The sequence below is a fragment of the Apus apus genome, chromosome 5 (genome assembly GCF_020740795.1).
Source record: "Apus apus isolate bApuApu2 chromosome 5, bApuApu2.pri.cur, whole genome shotgun sequence".
Lineage (NCBI taxonomy): Eukaryota > Metazoa > Chordata > Aves > Apodiformes > Apodidae > Apus > Apus apus.
The window spans coordinates 53,370,315-53,389,411 of NC_067286.1; the positions used below are offsets into that span (position 1 = coordinate 53,370,315).

The 19,097-nt window shown below is 41.4% G+C and overlaps 1 protein-coding gene across 6 annotated transcripts in view; it reads left to right on the forward strand.

Annotated features, from left to right (window-relative positions):
• The first annotated feature begins 7,569 nt into the window (after positions 1 to 7,569).
• Positions 7,570 to 19,097, forward strand: part of EML1 (EMAP like 1) — an 80,604-nt gene continuing 69,076 nt past the window's right edge. For 3 of the 6 annotated variants that reach the window (XM_051620236.1, XM_051620237.1, XM_051620241.1), the window contains exon 1: positions 7,571 to 7,707. In XM_051620236.1, the coding sequence (XP_051476196.1) occupies positions 7,641 to 7,707 (67 nt within the window). In that variant the 5' untranslated portion in view covers positions 7,571 to 7,640. Of the gene's footprint in view, positions 7,708 to 19,097 lie in introns of all 6 variants that reach the window. The other 3 variants (XM_051620239.1, XM_051620240.1, XM_051620235.1) reach the window with 2 other exon arrangements.

The following is a 19,097-nucleotide window of genomic DNA, read 5'->3' on the forward strand; positions in this document are numbered from 1 at the left end:
TTCTCAAGCCAGCCAGCTTTAGATTAGCTGATGATGTAACTGTTCTCTTCCATCCCCAGGTTGTGTCTTGGGATCTTGTGGTGGGAAAGCAGAAATGGGCTGAGGAAGCAAAAAAAGGAGGGACATAAGGTCTCAATGTAGGTGGTCTTGGGCTCTGGCAGATATCAAAGGAATCTGTGACCATAGTGGGCTGAATTTCCTGAATCCCTTGTAGGTCATCCTGCCTTCCACCATCTCACTCCTCCACCCACTCAGGAAGAGCTCACAAAAATGCAATGAGTTTGAACCAGTGGACTTTCTACTGTCCCCTGCAGAAATAACCCACACTGTACAAACAGAATAATGTCTTTTTTTTTCTTTTTCTTTTTTTTCTTTTCCCCCTACCTCTTTTGGTATAATCAGTATTGTCTTTGATGAAAGATATAGAAGATGGAGAAGCAAAGCATTGAGCTAGGTTGGTTGAGGTGGTAAATGGGCGTGAGATGGCAGGAGTTAAAATTATAGGTAAACTCTTTGCAATTACTTTCTATGACTTGATTAGTAGTGCAAATTAACTTTTCCAATAAACCTCTAACTAAAAGCAAGCATAGCATACAAAATAACTAAAATAAATATAGTATTATCTTCAACTACCTCTCAGAAGCAATTTGCTGTAGTTAATTTTCTATATCAGGGAAAATTTCAGTAATATAAATTACCAATTTTAGCCCTTATTGCAGATGTAGTGGGAGGCATCCCTGCCCATGGCAGGGGTTTGGATCTAGATGATCTTTAATGTCCCTTCCAACCCAAACCATTTTATGATTTTATGTAGAAAGTGACATAAATGAGATTGGCTACCTCTTCTAACATTAATGTATTAAAGTGATGTGGTGTTTAATCTTACACATACATTTTAATGCATTCTTTATTATTTACATGGCTGACAGTAAATTTTCCTAGTATGCATCACCTCCCATGAGGTGCCCCTAATTGTGCTGGATCCTGAAAACTGTGAAACAGTGACATAGAAAGGTGGGAAATTATGACTATCAGGACTGATAAGGCACAAGTTTAAACCACTATCCTACCAACTAGGGAATGTAAGAAATAGTGCTGAGATGCCTCCCTCTGTTCACAGTTGCTGTGGGTATCTGTTTGCAGAGGAGACAGACTTCTCTTTTACAGTGCAGCTGACATTTATCCTTTGGACATATATCCTGTTTTCTGCTTCAGGGCTCTACAAGTTCTTGTAAATTGTTGCAGTCAAATTTAAAATGCTCATTCTAAAAATGGAGCAGAGTTACTATTTTAGTACCACTTTGTTAGAAAATAGCATTTTTTATGTATACCTTAAATTATCAACTTGATATTCTGTTATTTACACCACCTTTTAAAAAGATTTATCTGCATTGTAGTAGATCTATTCTCACTCTTCTGATATATTACTCAGAAGGCACAGTTATACTGTTGTGGCTTTGTATAAAACCAGATATTAAATTGTAACAAAATATGACTGAAATGTGTGCATAAAATAGAGCTCTGGAATATTTGTTGTCATAGTAACGTCTTTATAATCATAACAAAAAATAAACCCTAAAAAGAAAAGTGACCTCAGCCATGTGCAGGGGGAGTGTCTATGTGGTGCTAGCCACACAAAATCATCTTATTTTCATATTCACTTAAAGCATTTCTCAGTACCACATGCCTGTGGTCCCCGAGGTTTCAGGGGTGCCTGGAAAGCTCCTTCTGCTGGAAGGGAATTCCCTGTAGGAATTGATACAGACCTGTAGGGATGACCCTCCTCTGCCCTGGCTGATCAACTAGTGAACCTCTGCCAAAGCTGCTGTATGGGAAACCAGAGAAGCAACTCTACTAGAAGGCAGGATCCATGTCCCTGAACACACAGATCTCAAAGAGCTTTGCTGCTGGGAGCCTTCAGCCTGCATTTAGGACTGAACCCACCAAAAATAGGGTTGCAGAACTGAGCTAGAAATGAAGACTTTTAAGGAGTACTTTTGAAACATGGACGGATCATTCCTTCATGTGATGCCATCCATCACTGCACTTCTTCACATCAATCTGTCAGGGTATTCATATCTCAGAAATGCTATTCCCATCAGCACAGATTGCATAGCATGTGGAAAAAGAATTCATTCCTGTGCATCTGTAGTGTCTTTTACTTCTCATCAGTTTAGCATCATAACGTTCTATCTGTGAATTTAACAAGTCTGCACTTGGCCCTTACATACACTGAAGTGCATTGAACCCAGTGTATTAGGGGACCTTACAAAAAAAATAAGGGCATTTCTACAGCAGGCACTATGCTTGAAAGAGTTTAATAATAAACTGTATAAGAAATACCTTCAGTGTTTGTAGGCAGGGTAGTGGTTAGCACACTCAGCTGGCAGTTATTCTGGTTTGACTTTCCAGTGTGACTTTGGCTGTGTCATGTTTTCCCTCTTATTTTCCAAACAAGTGAAATAAAGACAACATTCAGTTCAAAAAGGTGGTGGAAGTCTGAAAGCACAACTGTCGGCTAAGGAGCCTCCCATCTTTGAATGGGAAGAGTCATAGATGTGCAAAGCATTATTCTTTTCATCTTCAAAGCCTTCTCTTTGTATTTACAAATTAATCAATCTGCAAAGCAATACTTTTTTTTTTTTTTTTTCCCCTGGGCAGTATGATCAAGAATATTCTTATTAATTATAGGGAAAACTCCACAATTCCAATATATGTCATTCAAAACAACATGGTATATATATACATATTGCAACATATTTTCATTTGGATTGTAAAACATGCATACCTTTGATGGTTTCATCCCACATTTGTTGTATTGTATTTTTAATGCTCTCAGACTGTGCTGGCATAATAGTGATCCTCCCCTTATGCCCCATCTTTCCCACATGCATGAAGCATGCTTTGTAGTGACATTCATGAAGACCCCTGCTGTGGCTGAAACGCTGGAGTCCTGCTATTTAGAATGAACAATTATTCCAGCAGTTGAAGTGTTTTCACAAAGGAGACTGGGCGGCAAGGTGCTTCTTCCTTTCCTACCCCACAGTAGGAGAGGAAATCCTTATCTGAGCCTATGATAGGACCCTGACAGAGAATCCCACTCTAATACCTGGAGATAGTCTACTGATGAGGAAAAGCCAGTTCTGAAGAATAAATACAATTTATTCACTGCATGAAATAACCAAACAATCTATGCTGCTGCTTAAATCAAAAACTTAACCCCAGAGTCCCCCCTCTGCTAAATACTGATCACATCCTGAAAACGCATAAAAAACAGGCACTGGCTCATCCCTCCCCAGGTCTCCTGTGGTGTGTAGCCTGCTTCTGCTTCTGGGCATCATGGCTGCCCAGCACTGGCCCCCAGCTCCTGCTGAAGCACCAAGTCCTCCAGTATTGAGGTAGAGCACTGAGCCAGTGTGAAACGAGGTTTGTGCTCTGACACCTCCTAACTCCCAGTGCCAGTGATGAATGGTTGGAAGAGGTACCCATTTCTTCTGTTTTGAACGAGTGATAGATGATCCAGGGAGAAGAACCCATGTTGTGTCTTGTGTTTTGGACTGTAGTCTGGGGCCAGGCACCAAATGTTGCAGCACTTCAGATTTTTAATGAATGAAACCTCTGACTCACAGAGGAAAAGTCAAACTTGAAAAAATATGCAATTTAAAACCTTATAGGATCAAGCAGAAACTGACTGCTGCATTAAGTAAGACTGTAAATGGGGGAATGGACTCATACGTCTTAGACAGGAACACAACAAGCTCCAGAATTGAGCTCAGCTCCATTTGATCATGCTGCAGTAAATGTGACCCCTCGAATGATTGCTGAAGAGCTTGAGGGGCTCTTCAAAAGTCAGTAATGGTAAAATAGATGCTAAAATTATATCCACTGATAAATTTTAGTGAAGCCAGAACATTTGCTGATGTTGCAAGATGCTTTGCCTGATGAAGACTTTAGTTACAAAATACATTCAGTGTGCACAGAGGCCTTCCAAGTTTTCCTGATCTGTTCAGCAGACATGTATCACACTGACCTAAAAGAACCTTCCAGCCTCAGTGGTGAACTGAGCCTTCACCTTCTGTAAACTTTGCAAAGAAAGCCCCACTACACCTGATGCCATGAACAGCTCTGCACAGCTGGCTTTGCACACTGACATCCAAACCCCAAGGTCCTTCCCTTACCAAGTGCCATCTCCCCATTCCCCAGACAAGCCTGCTGAAGGCAATGGCATTCAGCACAGCCCCAGGTGTCAGGTGTGAAGGGCAGGCTGTCCCAGCTACCACGAATGGTGCAAATAGCCTGACCCTGACAAATTACAGAGCCACAGAAACAACCCAGAAGGGAAAGTGCCTCTTCAAAAGTCCTTCTCCACCAGCCAGGCAAAACATGTTTGTTTTGTCTTTTTCCTCTCAACAGTATTGCTAAATGTAAACAGTACAGGGATAAGATTTATATAATCAGTGTCTGCTACTTTAGTGGATTTTAAGAGGATAGTGTAACCAAGACTTCTTTTTTTCATATTGACTCTTGACTTGAGACTACCCTTTGCTGTAGCATCATATTATAATACTATACAATTCTATACCATTAAGTTATGAATGATAATACTTCTGATACAAACCTGCTGCAGGGTAGTTTTGGTATTTATCAGTAATGTAAAAGAAATAGAAATTTATTTATTTATTTTTTACTATAGCCTATTAACAGGGAGTGAAAGCAAGGTTTCTTTGTCTTAAAACTGGAGTATTAACTCCTGAAAAAAATCCATCCCACTATATTGCTCAGGATGCCACATTCCCAGCTATATGATTTCCCCAATTTCCAATGCACTAGCTTTGATCTACACAAATAATTACAGTTTACTGAAAAATGGACAAAAAATTAAGAGTTTTCATTGTCTCACAGTACCAGCAGAATTCCCAAGGACACATTAGTCTATCCTTCTGATCTGTCCCATTGTTCCCACAGCCAGACAGAATTTCTTTTTCATATTGTGCCTTGTGGTGCAGTTTAGTGTAATAAGATTGTAACAGGTCTTGAAATCATTGCAATTAAATTATGAAACTGTTTTCATTTTCTAACCCTTGCCCTCAGAATATAATGGCATCATAACAGCACCTAGAGACTGGAGCCAAGATCATTTTCTGTCACATCACAGAGCTGATTTGCAGCATGGTGAGCTAAGAGGCTTCCCTGACACCTTCACAACTGTTTTTTGGTGTTGTAGGAGGTGTATCTTCCTTTAACGATGCTGCGTTCAGAGCAGGTTTAGATTTTCAGTGACTTTTAATTTCTGGTCTCCCAAATGGAGCTACATGCCCTGTTTTTGTCTTCTCTTCTGCTTTGGTAGATATTGTAATAGTTACTCAGCATTTACTCCTCTTATCTTTGTAGCACTCTCACTGACAACACATTTTTTCACTACAGACATAGTACTTCTAGATAGCATTGATTTCATGGATGTATTTGCAAAAACTTGCACATCCGAGGGAGGTATAGATTAAACTAACATTGACATCTCATGGAGAGGCTACTGTCTCTAGCTGGTGGAAAATTAGCATATCAAAACAGTTCTCAACCTCAAAAAAAACCAAACAAGCATAATCACTGCAATAATGTTTTAAAATGAAATAAATTCTTAATTGAAATTTGTATTAAAAATAGCTTCATTTTTCTATTTTTGTAACCTGTTGGCCAAAATGCTCATATGTTTCTGCATGTACAACTTTTCAGAACAATAAGGCATCTGCTGAGTTTGGTGGCTTATGAATGGAAAGGTCATGAGAAAACCTAAGGGCTCTGTGTTAAAGATGGGAAAGAATCATGGCTTATTTAAAATATTAAGAAATCTATTGTCTTTGATATTTTTAAAGTAATTTTCTCTTCTACTCTTTTTTTTAAAAAATGTAATTAAAATGCCACAAATTTATGTTATTTTATAGCTCACAGCTGTAAAATGCAGTTGTTTTTGTCAGATACAAGTTAAGCACCATCAGGCTGGGCAAGTATTGTGTTGGAGATGACGACAGCTCTATCAGCAGTATTGGCACTGGCAATTCATGAGGGAGCACTTTTCACTCTGCTTTAATGTGGAACTGGTATCTCTGTCTAGTTTTATATCATATTTTTGTGTTAGTACTACCACGGTTTAGTGGATTGAGTAAAGACTCATATAGACTGAAGCCATGCCTGTAAATGGATCCACATGATGAAACTACTTTGCTAAAAGCTCCTGAAAGAACTGAGAGCTGAAGACAAGCTTTGCTAAGCACTCTGGCATTTTTTTTTTTCAAGATGAAAGGTGCTATAGATGTGCAATGCACTATTTTTCTTGTGTCCCTTCAGGACCTTGAAATAAAAATGTCTTTTAGTCTCTGCACACTTCAACATGCCTAGCACAGAAACTGAAGCCCTTAAAGTATAAAATAATTTAACAATATTACTGGCCACCAGTTGTGTATCACTGCCCTCATGTCACCATAAATGGACATTATGAACACACCGAGATAAAAATCTGAAAAAGAGCGTTTTAGTGCCCTATCTTGGAAAAGGGCATAATATTCTTCAAAGTTAAAACTGTGTAAAACGGCGCAACAAATTAGAGCGTGCAACTTCTTCGTTGTTGTTGCTGAAAGAGAGTATCAATTACACCGTGATCTTGACAACGCTGTCCTGTAGCCAGCCGAGTCGCCTCTGACACCAGCGGAGGACACCAGGTGCAGCTGCAGGCAGGCTGTTGCTCCGCTGGAAGCAGCAGGAGGAACGCCAGGCAACCCAGCGACAGGCAGAGCGTGACTGCAGGAGGGAGGGATGCTGAGACCGTACCCAGCAGACAGTTCCCGCAGAACTCCTGCCTTCAATTCAGAGACATTCCGATCTGCGACTCTTGGCGTGGCCGAACTTCTTGGCTCAGTCCTCGGAGCCACTCGGCCAGTGCTTCCCTCCGCAGGGGCGGGGATGGCCCTGTGCCACCTCGCCCCGGTCAGGACGGGGTCTCGCCGGGAGCGGGAAGCGGGGCCCGCCGCTCTCCCAGACGAGGGCCGCGTTGCGGCGGCGCAGGGCCGGCCTGGCGCGGCGCGGGGGCTCGGCGGGGCTGCCGAGGGGAAATGTCCGCGCCTGCCCAAAGATGCGGCTCCTTGCTGGCCCTGCCGCCCCGGCGCCCACCCCCCGCCTCTCCCCGCTCCAGCCAGCGGAGCCCCGAGCCCCGCTCTCCCGCCGCCCCGCTCTCCCGCCGGCTCCCTTCCCGCCAGATCCCGCCGGCCCTGCTCCGACGGGGCTCCGCAGCCGCCGCAGCGCCGGGATCGCCCCTCCGCCCGCGGGGCGGGGGCTGCAGCGGCCGCCGGGCGGGACAACAGCCCTGCGGCCGGTGAGGAGAGCGGCCCCGCCAGTCCCCCCGCCCCGCCGTGACGGAGCCCCGGCCCGCCCCGCCCCGCCCCGCGGGTCGCCCCCCTCTCCCAGCTCCGGAGCCGGGCGGAGCGGCCGCCGCCCCATCCGCGGCGGAGTGAATGGGTTGCCATGGCAACTGAGTGAGGCAGGCAGCAGGCCGCCGCGGCCCCAGCCGCCTCCGCTCCTCAGCGTGTGGGCGAGGAGGCAGCGGGCGGCCGCCGGGACAGCCGAGGGGAGGCCGGGAGCGCAGCGGCAGGATGGAGGACGGCTTCTCTAGCTACAGCAGCCTTTACGACACCTCCTCGCTGCTCCAGTTCTGCAACGGTAAGGGCGGGGGCCGCCTCCCGCAGTCCCCCCCGGGGAGCTGCGGGGTCCCGGCGCCCCGGCGGGGCGGAGGAGGAGGCCGGCGCGGGGAGGGCAGCGCCGGGAGCGGGCCTGCCTGGGGCTGCCGCTGGCGTCCTTCGCCGCCCAGGGCCGCCCGGCTCCGCAAGCCTAACTCGGGGAGAGGAGGAGGAGGAGGGAGGAAACTTCACCCCCCTCAGACTCCCCCGCTATAGTGCGGGAAACCTGCCAGCCCTCGGCGCCAGGGAGCCTCTGTGAGGAACTTCTGCACCTCCTTCACAGGAATTTGTATAGATCTCTGTGCGTATGTGTATGTCTGTGTTACCGGTATGTGTGTGTGTCTCTGCCTCAGAGGCAGATCTGGTAGCCCAAGTGATTACCCGCCGCTGCGTGTCTCCACTGCGCGTATGCCAGCGAACATATATATATATATATATGTGTGTGTGTGTGTCTATATATGTGTCTGTGTGTGTGACCGAGCTGTGAGCGCACATCTGTGACCCTGAGGCTCGCGGTGACACCGCGGCGGCCAGAGGCGGTTCCGCGGCTCGGCGCGGAGGGACAGGTGTCCTTCCTTCCTTCCTTCCTCCCCTGCCCGCGCCCCGCTCCGCTCCCTCCCTGGGGAGCCCACCCGCAGGCTCCCCGCACCCGCCGGGGACAGCTCGGAGGTGTCAGCTGCCTGCGCGGGGCTAAGGTACTTGGCCTGGAGTTACTGCTTTTTCCTTCTGTTATTTTTTTAAGGTAGGGGTTGGTGGGGGTGGTGGCGTCACCTGGGTGGCAGTGTGACAGGGTTGTTGCTGGGCTGCAGTGACAGGTCGTAAAAAAGGAAGCAGGAGGTGAGGAACTGCCAGAATCCTCAGAGGAGGTATTTGGAGATTGGCCTGCATAGTATTTGGGATTATTCAGCTGGCTGGTGTTTACTGTTGTTTGAGGGGAAATAAATCTGGTGTCCTAGATGTTACAGAGTTCTTCATGGTAAACTTTAAACTCAAAATACCTTATTTTGATTCGAGTTACTGCTTTCCAGCAGCAAAATTGTGACCATTCATATCCTCATATTTCATTGAAAACTGATTTATAGATCTGTTATTCCTCCACATTTTAGTAGGGGTCTGGCTTTCTACTGCTATCTGAACAGCTGGAGCCAGGTTCGTAGTAAATTGCTTCATGACAGCAACTGCATCAAACATAGCTGCCTCTTTTCTTGGAAGAAATGAAGATGATAAATTTTACATTTTTTTCTTTGTGGTGTGGTGCAAGAAAGGGAGAGGTTAGCAGAAAGTGCTAGTACGTGTGCACCTGGAGACTGTGGGAGCAGTTTTTCAGAGCATGATGAGTTGCTCGTGTGGGTTATGCATTGTATGGTGATACCATATTCTGAGAGCTCTTCAGGAGAGAAAATTATGACTATGTACGGGGGTTGTATGCTAATAGCAGATGCCTGTTTTGCCTAAACTTAAGAAATACTTAATTGTAAGTGTTTTTAAGAAGAAAACATACAGCAATGTGTTTCAAAGTTTATACTCTAATCCATTTTTAAGCAAGCTGTCTTCCTACCAAAATCCCAGGGCTTTGCTTTTACAGTGTTCATCATGGTAGTAGCATGCATGTGAGAGCAGTAGCAGTAGCAGCACTTTCTGAATAGTTTGAATAAGCAGAGTAGCTTATTTCTGAAGACTGTCACTCATGTTGGTTTTGTAACTCTGAGCACCTATTATACATGATAGAAATAAGCCACATGTATTTATGCTGTATGTAGGTTTTAAAATCTTAGTTAATCCTTAAGTATTATGTTCTAGAATGAGATTGCTTACCTAGCTGCCATCTCATTGTAGGCAGTGAACTCAAGGGCTGTTGTAAACTTGTATTATTCTTTGTTTATAGAAGAAAGTGGTTTGATTCAGAAGCCTTTCCTTTTATGAGTTAACCTTCAGTGAGACTGTATTAGATGTATGAGATGAGCAAGGACAAGAGAATCAAGCCTTTGAGTACTGCCTTGAGGTGATCAGATATTTCACAGACACATGTGACCCATGAGCAGAAAAAATACAGATGGAGGATGCCAATGAGGGTTTTGAGATGGAAGGAGGAAAATAAAATTGCTTTACAGGGAAGTGTAAAGCTCTTGCAAGTATAATGGGTAGTATAAAAGGTGATGTGAAGTTGGGAATGGGGCAGGCATGAAGAAGAGCCAAACAGAGCAAGCAAGTGATGGAGAGGTGAAGGAGAAAGTAATTTTGATACAGGGTAACGAGAAATACAGAAATGGCTGGAAAGCACTCACAGTGATCATGGCTGTATGCGTAAGGTTTTCTGTTCTGAACATAGAATAAAGCGTTAACTTTAGGTTTATAACTAAAGACATCATGGAATTTGCTGATGTTCTTGAACTGAAGAAATTACAAAGAGATTGCCAGTACATATTGTGTCTGGAAAGATCAAAATGCAAAGCCTGTGTTCCTGTAAAAACAACTGCAGATCACCTGTAGGGCAGCAAGTGAGCTCTGCCTGGGCCCAAGGACAACTGCAGCTTCTCCCATTTCCCAGTCCCTTCTTCATGCTTGGCGTGGGTGGCAGCCACAGAAGGGATGGGGGAGGAAGAGAGCAGTGGTGGGCAGGAGGTTGTGATGGGGATGAGGGGGAGGGATCTTGGCTGTTGGAGGACTTGGTAAGAGAGGAAAGCAGTAATATGAGGGCAAACTTATCCAAACCTCCTGTTCTCTCTAGAAAGGGCTCTGGGTTCAGGAGAAGAATTAGGGTTCTTTTTTCTTTACTTCCTTTTCTTTACTCATATGCAGATCTAGGCTGCATGATTGTTTAGTAGCATATTTTTATGGCTTCCAATGTGTAAGAAACGTGCTAAATGGAGAAAGAAGAGAGAGAAGAGAGGTGAGGAAAATCTGTTCATTTTGAGCTGCATGTCTAAAATCTAGGGCAAATATTTAGCACAGCTAGTTCAAAGACACCTACTTTCTTCAACTCTTCTGTTTTATACAACATTAAGGGTAGGGTTGGCATTCGAGAAACACGTTAATGAACAGAAGTGTCAGTCTGAGATAGCATGAAAGCAAGAAGTGCAAATTTGCAGTGTGATTTTAGGCAAGTTATTTCATTCTTCTTGCCTTACTTTCCTTAGTTATATGTTCGGAGGAATGTACATACCTATTTTGGAGGAGTTTATCAAATTCACTTGAAATCTCCCTCTTGATTTGCAGAGGAGAGTCTCTTCAGATACATGAAATGTTTTGCTGGTTGCTGTATCTATTCTGTTTGTTTACTTTTAAGACAGACACCAAAATAACTCAATGCCTGTCTAAGAACAGTTCTCAACTTACCTCTCACTTTCTAGGTAATGAGGAGCACTGTTGGTTTATTTTGCATGTTGAAAAGTAAAGCTTGGATAGTACTAACCATGCCTGGTTATAGATACCCTCCTTGGTATTGATGTAATGTTTATGTAGTTCTTAGGTAGGAAACCATTATGTTTATCTACAGTCAGTCAGGCTGTTAGTAATGTGTTACTTAATCTGAAGGTAAAAGTGGGAGAATACTGATAAGACCAAGATAGTGTTGAGGTTTTTTAGCATCTGCTTAAAAACTGATGGAGTGCACTGTGCTGGACATGAAACTCTACAGAACAAGGCACATGTTGGAGTTACAGACAGTGCTCTTCTCACCTCTGGCTGATTTATTGAGCTGCAAGACTGATTAGTAGTGATTACAGACAGGTTGGGGAGGCATTTTAGGGCATGGGCAGGGGATCGTGACCACAATTCCCTATCTGTTTATAACCGTAGCAATGACCTACTGAACATGCCCTGCACCACACTAATGGCTGTGGGCAGGATTATTAGGCAAGTAGAATGTAAATGGTGAAATCTCTGAATCCTGTGCTCTGCAAAATGCCTGTGTGGACTTAGACAAGGAAGTAAGAGTTTATCCTTGATTCATTTACAATTTGTAGCATCTTTTTAATATTCTTCACTTGGCTAGTGGGAAAACTGGAGCTGTCAAATGGCCATTTCTGCAATCACAGACGCCTTATTTGCCAGAAGCTTCGAATTTAGAATATTTGGATAAAGCAGCAAAAAAGTGTAAAACAAATTCTTTCTTAATGACATTGGTTTATTTGGCAAGGGATTCCATAATATTAATTACAGTCTGTTTAACTGATTACCTGAAGTGTAATTTCTAGTAGAAAAACTTGAGAAAATTTTGAAATTATACCAACTAAATTAATATTCATTAAATAAAAAGCAGAATAATAATAAAAAAACCCCCTTTTATAAAGTTATGGTTCCTTTTTTTCACCCTCCCTCCTCCCCAAATCACTGAATCATATTACCAAGATTTTGGACAGGTAATAGCTTTGATAACTGCCAGTAACTATTTATTTTAAGTCATGAAAAGTAAATGGTGTGAATTGGTTCATATACTAGTTTTGGTCAGTTTATTTCCCATTTGAATCTTCTGCTTCTGTAATTATCCACCATTCCTGAAAATAAATGGAATATCTGTACGCTTTCTCTCCGAGTCATGTATCTACAAGTGGAGGGATGGCCTGTTGGTGAGGAAGTGAGCACCACAATCAGGAAGCCTTTATGGACAGTATTATTCTGGCACTTGGCTCTTCTTTCCCATTGGACTCTCACACTTCCTCTCCCTGTTCTCCTGAAATACAGCCAGTTATGCTCTTCCTACAGCTGGACCAAATTCACACAATATAGTATGGATTAGGGATGGAACAATGGTAAGCTGAGCCATAGAGCTCTCAGGTCACTAGTTCAAATCTGTCAGGGGTTGTAAGACACTGTGATTTGTTTTACTGTGGTCACTTCCTGGGAATAATGCAAAGCAAAATTAAGTTTAATTTGATTCTTAATTTTAAGGTGTTGCCAGCATATTCAAAAAGATGTTGCAAACATGTTAATAGCATTAATCATACTTGTTTTTCTCAAAAGCCTGTAACAACAATGACAGAGAAACCAGGTTTTCCCATGTTTCTTCTCTAGACCTGTTTTCTACAGGACAGCAGCACGTTTTGAACTCAGGAGTGGGAGAGAGACCTACATGAAGCTTCTATCTGTTTTGTAGGACAGTAGAATATTTTATTACCCAGAATTGCTTGGAGACTCTTTTCTTATTTTTCCTTTCATGGGATTTGTTCTGACTCTTACAATCAAACTCTTAAATGCAATGCTGGATTGGACTCTACCTGAAGTCTGTTTCACACATTTTGGAGCTATATAGAATACAAGTTGATTTTTTTAAAAAAAATTATTTTATTTTATTTTTAATCAACTTGCTTCTAGAGCTTATTTGCTTCTATCCTGGAGTAATGGGGAGGAAAACACATACAGAAACACATTTATTTGGTGTGTGCAGTAATTGAATGCAGAGTAAAGCAGTACTCTAGGAAATAAAAATAACTTGCTGTGATGGACACTTTCACAATATATATTGTTAGCTTATTAAAGCTCAAACTATTATTTTTAATAAGACACTATATAAGTAAAATTAGTCTGTTGCTCTTTAATTAACTATGTATTTTCAAATAATGAATTATTAAAGCTTGTTTTAGCCATGAATAGCATTAATTTTAGTTATTTTTAGTTTGGATTTTTTTAGCTACACTTTAAAAAACAAATAAAAATTTAGACCAGTCATGAAATAATACTTTGGTGACAATGACATCTCAACAGAGAATCTGTGTCAGTATTAGCTGTATGGAGAGAAACAAGTATCAAGTGTTTTATCATGAATAAAACAACATATAGAATTGCAAATTAAAGCATTGGGCTCTCAGCAGAAAAACATGCTTTATCTGATCTTCAAGGAGTTTTTAAAAAAATTAATAGTACTTTATAGAGCTTATAAAATGTTTTAAGTTGCAATTAAGAATAGCAAAACTTAGATTCTTTTATTGAAGCTTAAACCATGTGCAAACAATTCAAATAAGGATTAAAATTGTATTAAAATTACATTATTAAAAAGTGAATATGTGAGCAGGCAGGGAGGGAGTACACCAGTCAGACATACATTTTAATAGGTTTTATCCTGACTTTGCTCCTGTTTTTCCTTTCCTTAGGAATTTAGAGTAAAGATTTTAAAGTTGATGCTGAAGTTCTTTGCAAAATTTCTCTTGACAAAATCTCTAATGAAGAATCAGCTTTTTGATCTTTAAAATCTTGAGGAAGATGTGAGAGAATAAGTAGGAAGGCTGCATGAAATGATATAATGACTGTTTTTTCTGGAGTGCTTGCTGTTCACAAATGACACTAATTGGGCAACCATAAGGTATTGTGAAAGCTTGGAGGGAGTGCAGAAGGAGCTATGGATGATACTCTTCTTCCATGAAACACAATTTAAAATGTTCACCCATTACATAATTAAAATGTGGAAGTAGCTCCCTGAGGTTTTTTAGGGAGATGGGATGGGTATAATGATATGTTAACATGATTTCTCTAAATTAATTCTTTGGAAAGTAATTAAGTGAGATTGTCCACACTTCATTACTTCCAAAGAGTGAAATCTGACATGGTCCATCATTTTCTTGTCTTGCGTTGAAATTACTGATTATTGAATAAATATGATATACACATTTGAAAACTAGTATTGGAGGTCTCTAGCAGTGTTTTTAGATATTGTGGAGTGTATAAACTAATTGCCATTCTGCATTTAAAATCTGAAATAAACACCTTATTGTGATAAAACTTTGCATTTCTTAATAGTAAAGACCCTGTATTTGATTGGAAACTTAGGTATGTTTCTTGCAAACAGGAAAGAAGAATTATGTTCTGTTTCTTAGTTTAACTTACATAATTTGTTGCAGGTCAATATATAAAACGTTGCTACTGTCTTGTGGTCATCTGAGAATTGTGAGTGAATGGGAGCCTAAGCTAAACTTGAAAGTGTGATGTTCCTAAGATATAGAACAGATGAGCACATTTCAGTATGGAAATAGAAAGTATGGAGAAACAGTCATTGTTTCAAGCTACTGAAGGCAAAGATTATTTAATGAAAACTTTGTAAAGAACCTTGTATTTCATAGGAATTAGATGTTTATTTTTCTTACAACTGTGGTGAAAAGCAGAACAGAAATAGCTTTTGAGAATTCCTGCTGCAGCTCCTGTACACTGAAGTGAGGATCACTGGGCAGTGCTGATAGAATTTCCTTGAAGCTGTGGAAGGCTTGTGTACTCTGAAGTCAGCATTAGGAGAAACTTTTAAAATTTGTTTTTCCCCCTTGAGGAAAAACCAAAAAATCACCCTGAAACCTGAGAAAGATGCTGACAGTCACTTTCATACTTATTTTATGTTTACTAAAACAAATTGCCACTCCATTGCTTCCTTTCCCCTTCCTTGTCCAGCATTTCCCAATGTGTTTTATACTGACCTATTGCTGTCTAAAAAGCATCTTTCCATCTCCCAAACAGAGATGCTGCTTTAAATGGATTGCAGGGTCCAGCAGGTGGGTCCTCCTCCTGACCCTGAAGTAAGCATGTCAGGCTTAATGTGTTGCATGATGTGATCCTACCATTCAGTGTCTGATGAGTTGCAAGCCATCAGAGGGTGGCTTCTTGGAGGTGACCGAGGTCTGCAGCTAGATGGGTGGTCTGGTGAGGCTGGCTGGACCACAGGGGGCAAGGGGGTCTTTAGCTAAACTGATAAAAAGCTGACAGGCATTAGCATATCCTGAGACTCAGGCCAATCTTTGTTTGAACCACCATCTGCATTTCTGCATTTTTGCTTCACATTTCCAAATATAGGCCAAAATAATAGGGCACTGACAACCAGGATTATGCTCAAGTTTTTGTGAAAAATCAGGCCATCTTTTTTAGATTTCTAACTGTGAACCAAAAAATTAAATTTTGGATTTAATTTTAAAATTGAATTTGCAGAGTTCCTGTCCATGGAGGCATATATCCATGCCATATGAGGCATGGATATAAAGCATGTCTAAAATAGCTCAAAAATAGCTCAGTGTAACAGCGTAAAGAATTACTGATGTGATTTGGAGTAAGAGATGAAATCCTGATGCTGTGCAGCCAGTATGAGTTTGGCTGTGGACCTCAGTAGGACTGCAGTTTCAAACTCTGGAAGCATTCATATCAAACTCCCATTGAGTCTAAGAAAAATAAGGATTCTTAGAAATTTTGGCTCTCATAGTAAAAAATATCCACCACTGTAATTTAACTAACTCTGTATAATGCCATGCACAGATGGAGGTGTTAGGGTAGGTTTTTTCCTTTCTCCCTTCTATGCTAGACTGTGTGTGAGAGAGAAATCCCTGTGGTGGCTGCATTTCAGTTTGGAAAGAAGTAATTTCCTCCATGATCAGATGTTTTAAAGAACTGATTAGGGATCCTTTGGGACAAAAGATTTTATACATACAATTTTTAAGTTAAGCATTTATATATTTTGTGAGGCTTGACGCCTTCCTCTGCTGTGAAGTGAGAAAAGATCAATTTTTAAAATTCAGGGTTTTGGTGTGTGGTCTGGCAGATGTGTAGGCTGGGGTCAGCTACTGGTGGCATACAGATAAATCTTTTCTCCAATGGTATGTTGCAGGATTTCCAGCTGAAGGGCATAGTTCATTAAAAGAGGTATATGTAGGTTGCACTAATTCCATGATGTGGTATTTTAGCTCTATATCTACATTAGTAGGATATGTGGGACAAGAGGAAGAAATCTGTAAAGCAAAACCTTCTAGTGAGAACTTGGGTAGCCATATGTCTCTGCATTTACCATGGACTAGCTCTAGTCTGATGCCATGCTCCAAACACGCATCAGCATTCCAGTGCTCCTGATGTGCTACTGGAGTGCACTTCCAAGACTTGGCCATGATGTGAGCCAAAGGGGTGAGTGTCGGTGATCAACTGCACGAGCACCCTCTTAACTAAAATGTGCATAGTGACCAGTAGGTTATCAGAGTTAATGGGCAGTGCTGCTGTGGCAGCTAGAGCTGGGGCAGTTTGGCTGTCATCTTTGAGAGATGTTGTCTGCCAGTCTTAAGTCTCTGATTCTTAGAAATTCTTCCCAAATTCTTTATAATTTGGGAATAAATATGGTTCGTACACTGCTCCTCAAAAGTTACTTGCTTGTTGTTCCACTCTTTTTTTCTTGAAGAGATTCTTGATATCATAAAAAAGGGATCATAGGCCTTGTGTTGGGCTTGAGCACTTCTGTAGGTCCAAAGATTTTTTTAAAGGTTTGTCAAAAAGCTTGTTATAGGTACTGATCATGTTCAGAACTGAAAATGAAAAACTCTTTACTTCTTTTGAACAAAGCTTAATGGATTGGACAGAACTAAAAAATAAAGGTTTTACATTTACAGCAGTTCTGATTAATTGAAAGATCTAAGCCCAGTAATTTTAAAGGTGGTGGTGGGTGATACGGGTGTAGCAGTTTAACTGGCCTTTTTATTATTTAATAACTCAGTGTTTCCATCTCCGTGTTCGAAGTTGTATAAACAGGATACAAATCATAAAGTTTTTGGTTATGGAATTCTGCCCAGTATGATTTATTACCCTTCAGTGGGTTTTGCTTTGCTTGTTTTTGCTACATTTGACAGTCTGATACCTGAAAGACTTCAAATAATCATGTTATCTGCACGACCCTGAAAAAGGGTTTCTGACTATCATGCCAGTAGTTGTTCAGAACAAATTACAGCTGAATTAAAAAATTAGTTGCCTGAAATGTATTTCAGCTTTCTTTTATGACCTGGATGCTTTGTTTTGGTTTTTGGAAACAGGTAAGAAACTGTATCATGGGATTAAGCGTTCAGCTATGAAATTGAAAAATGTTTTCTGTTGTGTTTATCTGAATGTTTTATTACTAAAACTCATGGAAGTTGGGAGCTATGCTTGTTGATATGGTCTCTCAAGAGCAATATATCTGAATCTACTTATTTTTTATGGAGTTCACTGTTGTGAGGCATTAGAGGTGAAACTTTACAGCAGTGAACAGAGTTGTGTGGCTTATTCCAGCATTGTCTTATGTGTAAGTTATTTGAGATACTCCATTCTGTAGCTGTCATTGCTAGGTAGGATACTCTTGCTGGGACTCTAGTCTCTTACATGAAGACATTATGCTGGGGAATTGATAGGCTTATTTCCAAAATTTTTTTAACAGGGTGAGTCAGTACCAGGGCAACCTACACTTCCCCCCACCACTTCATTTTTTCTTTTATTTTCTTTTCCTTTTGTTTTTTTACTCAAGGCAAACCTAAATTGAAATAACCATTTTATCTGCTTCTTTTAATAAAATTTACCTTCTTTCTGATGCATATTGATGTAATAAAATCATTCTAACAAGTAACTTCGAAGATGAGTAACACTGTGATAATGTTTCAAATTTCTTTGCCAATTAAAGGAAAAAAATACAATGTAGCATAGACAGGGAGACTGTAGAGATGTTACAGATGACAGGCTTAGTCCTTCAGATGTCACAGGATAAGAGGGTGTATAGGGTAGCTTAGGAGTAAAGTTTAACAAAGCAGAGAGCTGTGGAAGCTGGAAGATAGTAGTATAAAATTCAGGAGACTCAGGTTAAGTGGATTCTGGTCTTGGGGGTAAACCTGATGCCACTTCTCCCCCCACCCCCCAGCCATCCCTTCCCGTTTTCAGGCTACGATAGCTTGGGCAGATAAGCTAACATACACCCTGTGGCTGCTCAGGAGGAAGGGCTTCCTTCCCTCTTGCTCTCCGTGGTTTTACCCACTAAACACTCGACAGACTAATTTGTCAGAGTTACTTGAACATGCTAACCCAACAGAAAAAGAAATACAATCTACCCGGTGTTTGTGTGTGGTGCTTTGGTTTTGCTTTTGCTGTGTTAGTTTTCTGCCAGGCTGGAGAATTCAGCTTCCAGAGGCAGCAGAAGATAAATTATAGTAGTGGGTGCTGCAGGCACACTGGCGGATTCTACACTGGCCATTGTGTCTTGGGGAGCTGGACCCTTGCTTTTGTCATTGCAGCTGCTTGTGGCACCATGTGTTGCATGGCATCAATAAATTAATCCAAGTTAGAAGTGATACCCATCTGTTTTGTATGGCAGCAGGTAGAAGTAATTGCTTTTTCCTCTACTGTGCCAGGCATAGTGGTGGCGAGCAAAGTTTTAAAACAATGTGTAAGGCAATGCAGGGGAGAGGCAGGCAGCTGCTGGAAGATGGTAATAAAGAGGAAAAGGACTTTCTGACTGCTATAAATATGATTTATAATTGAATTAAAAGTTCATAGAGGTGGGAAATTACATATGCATCATAAATTTCATTTTCAATCCAGTTACCCATTCAAAGTAGAGTGGACTAACATAAATTTTTTACCATTGAGTTTCCTGAGTTTCTTTGGTGAATATTTTGCTTTCTTGGT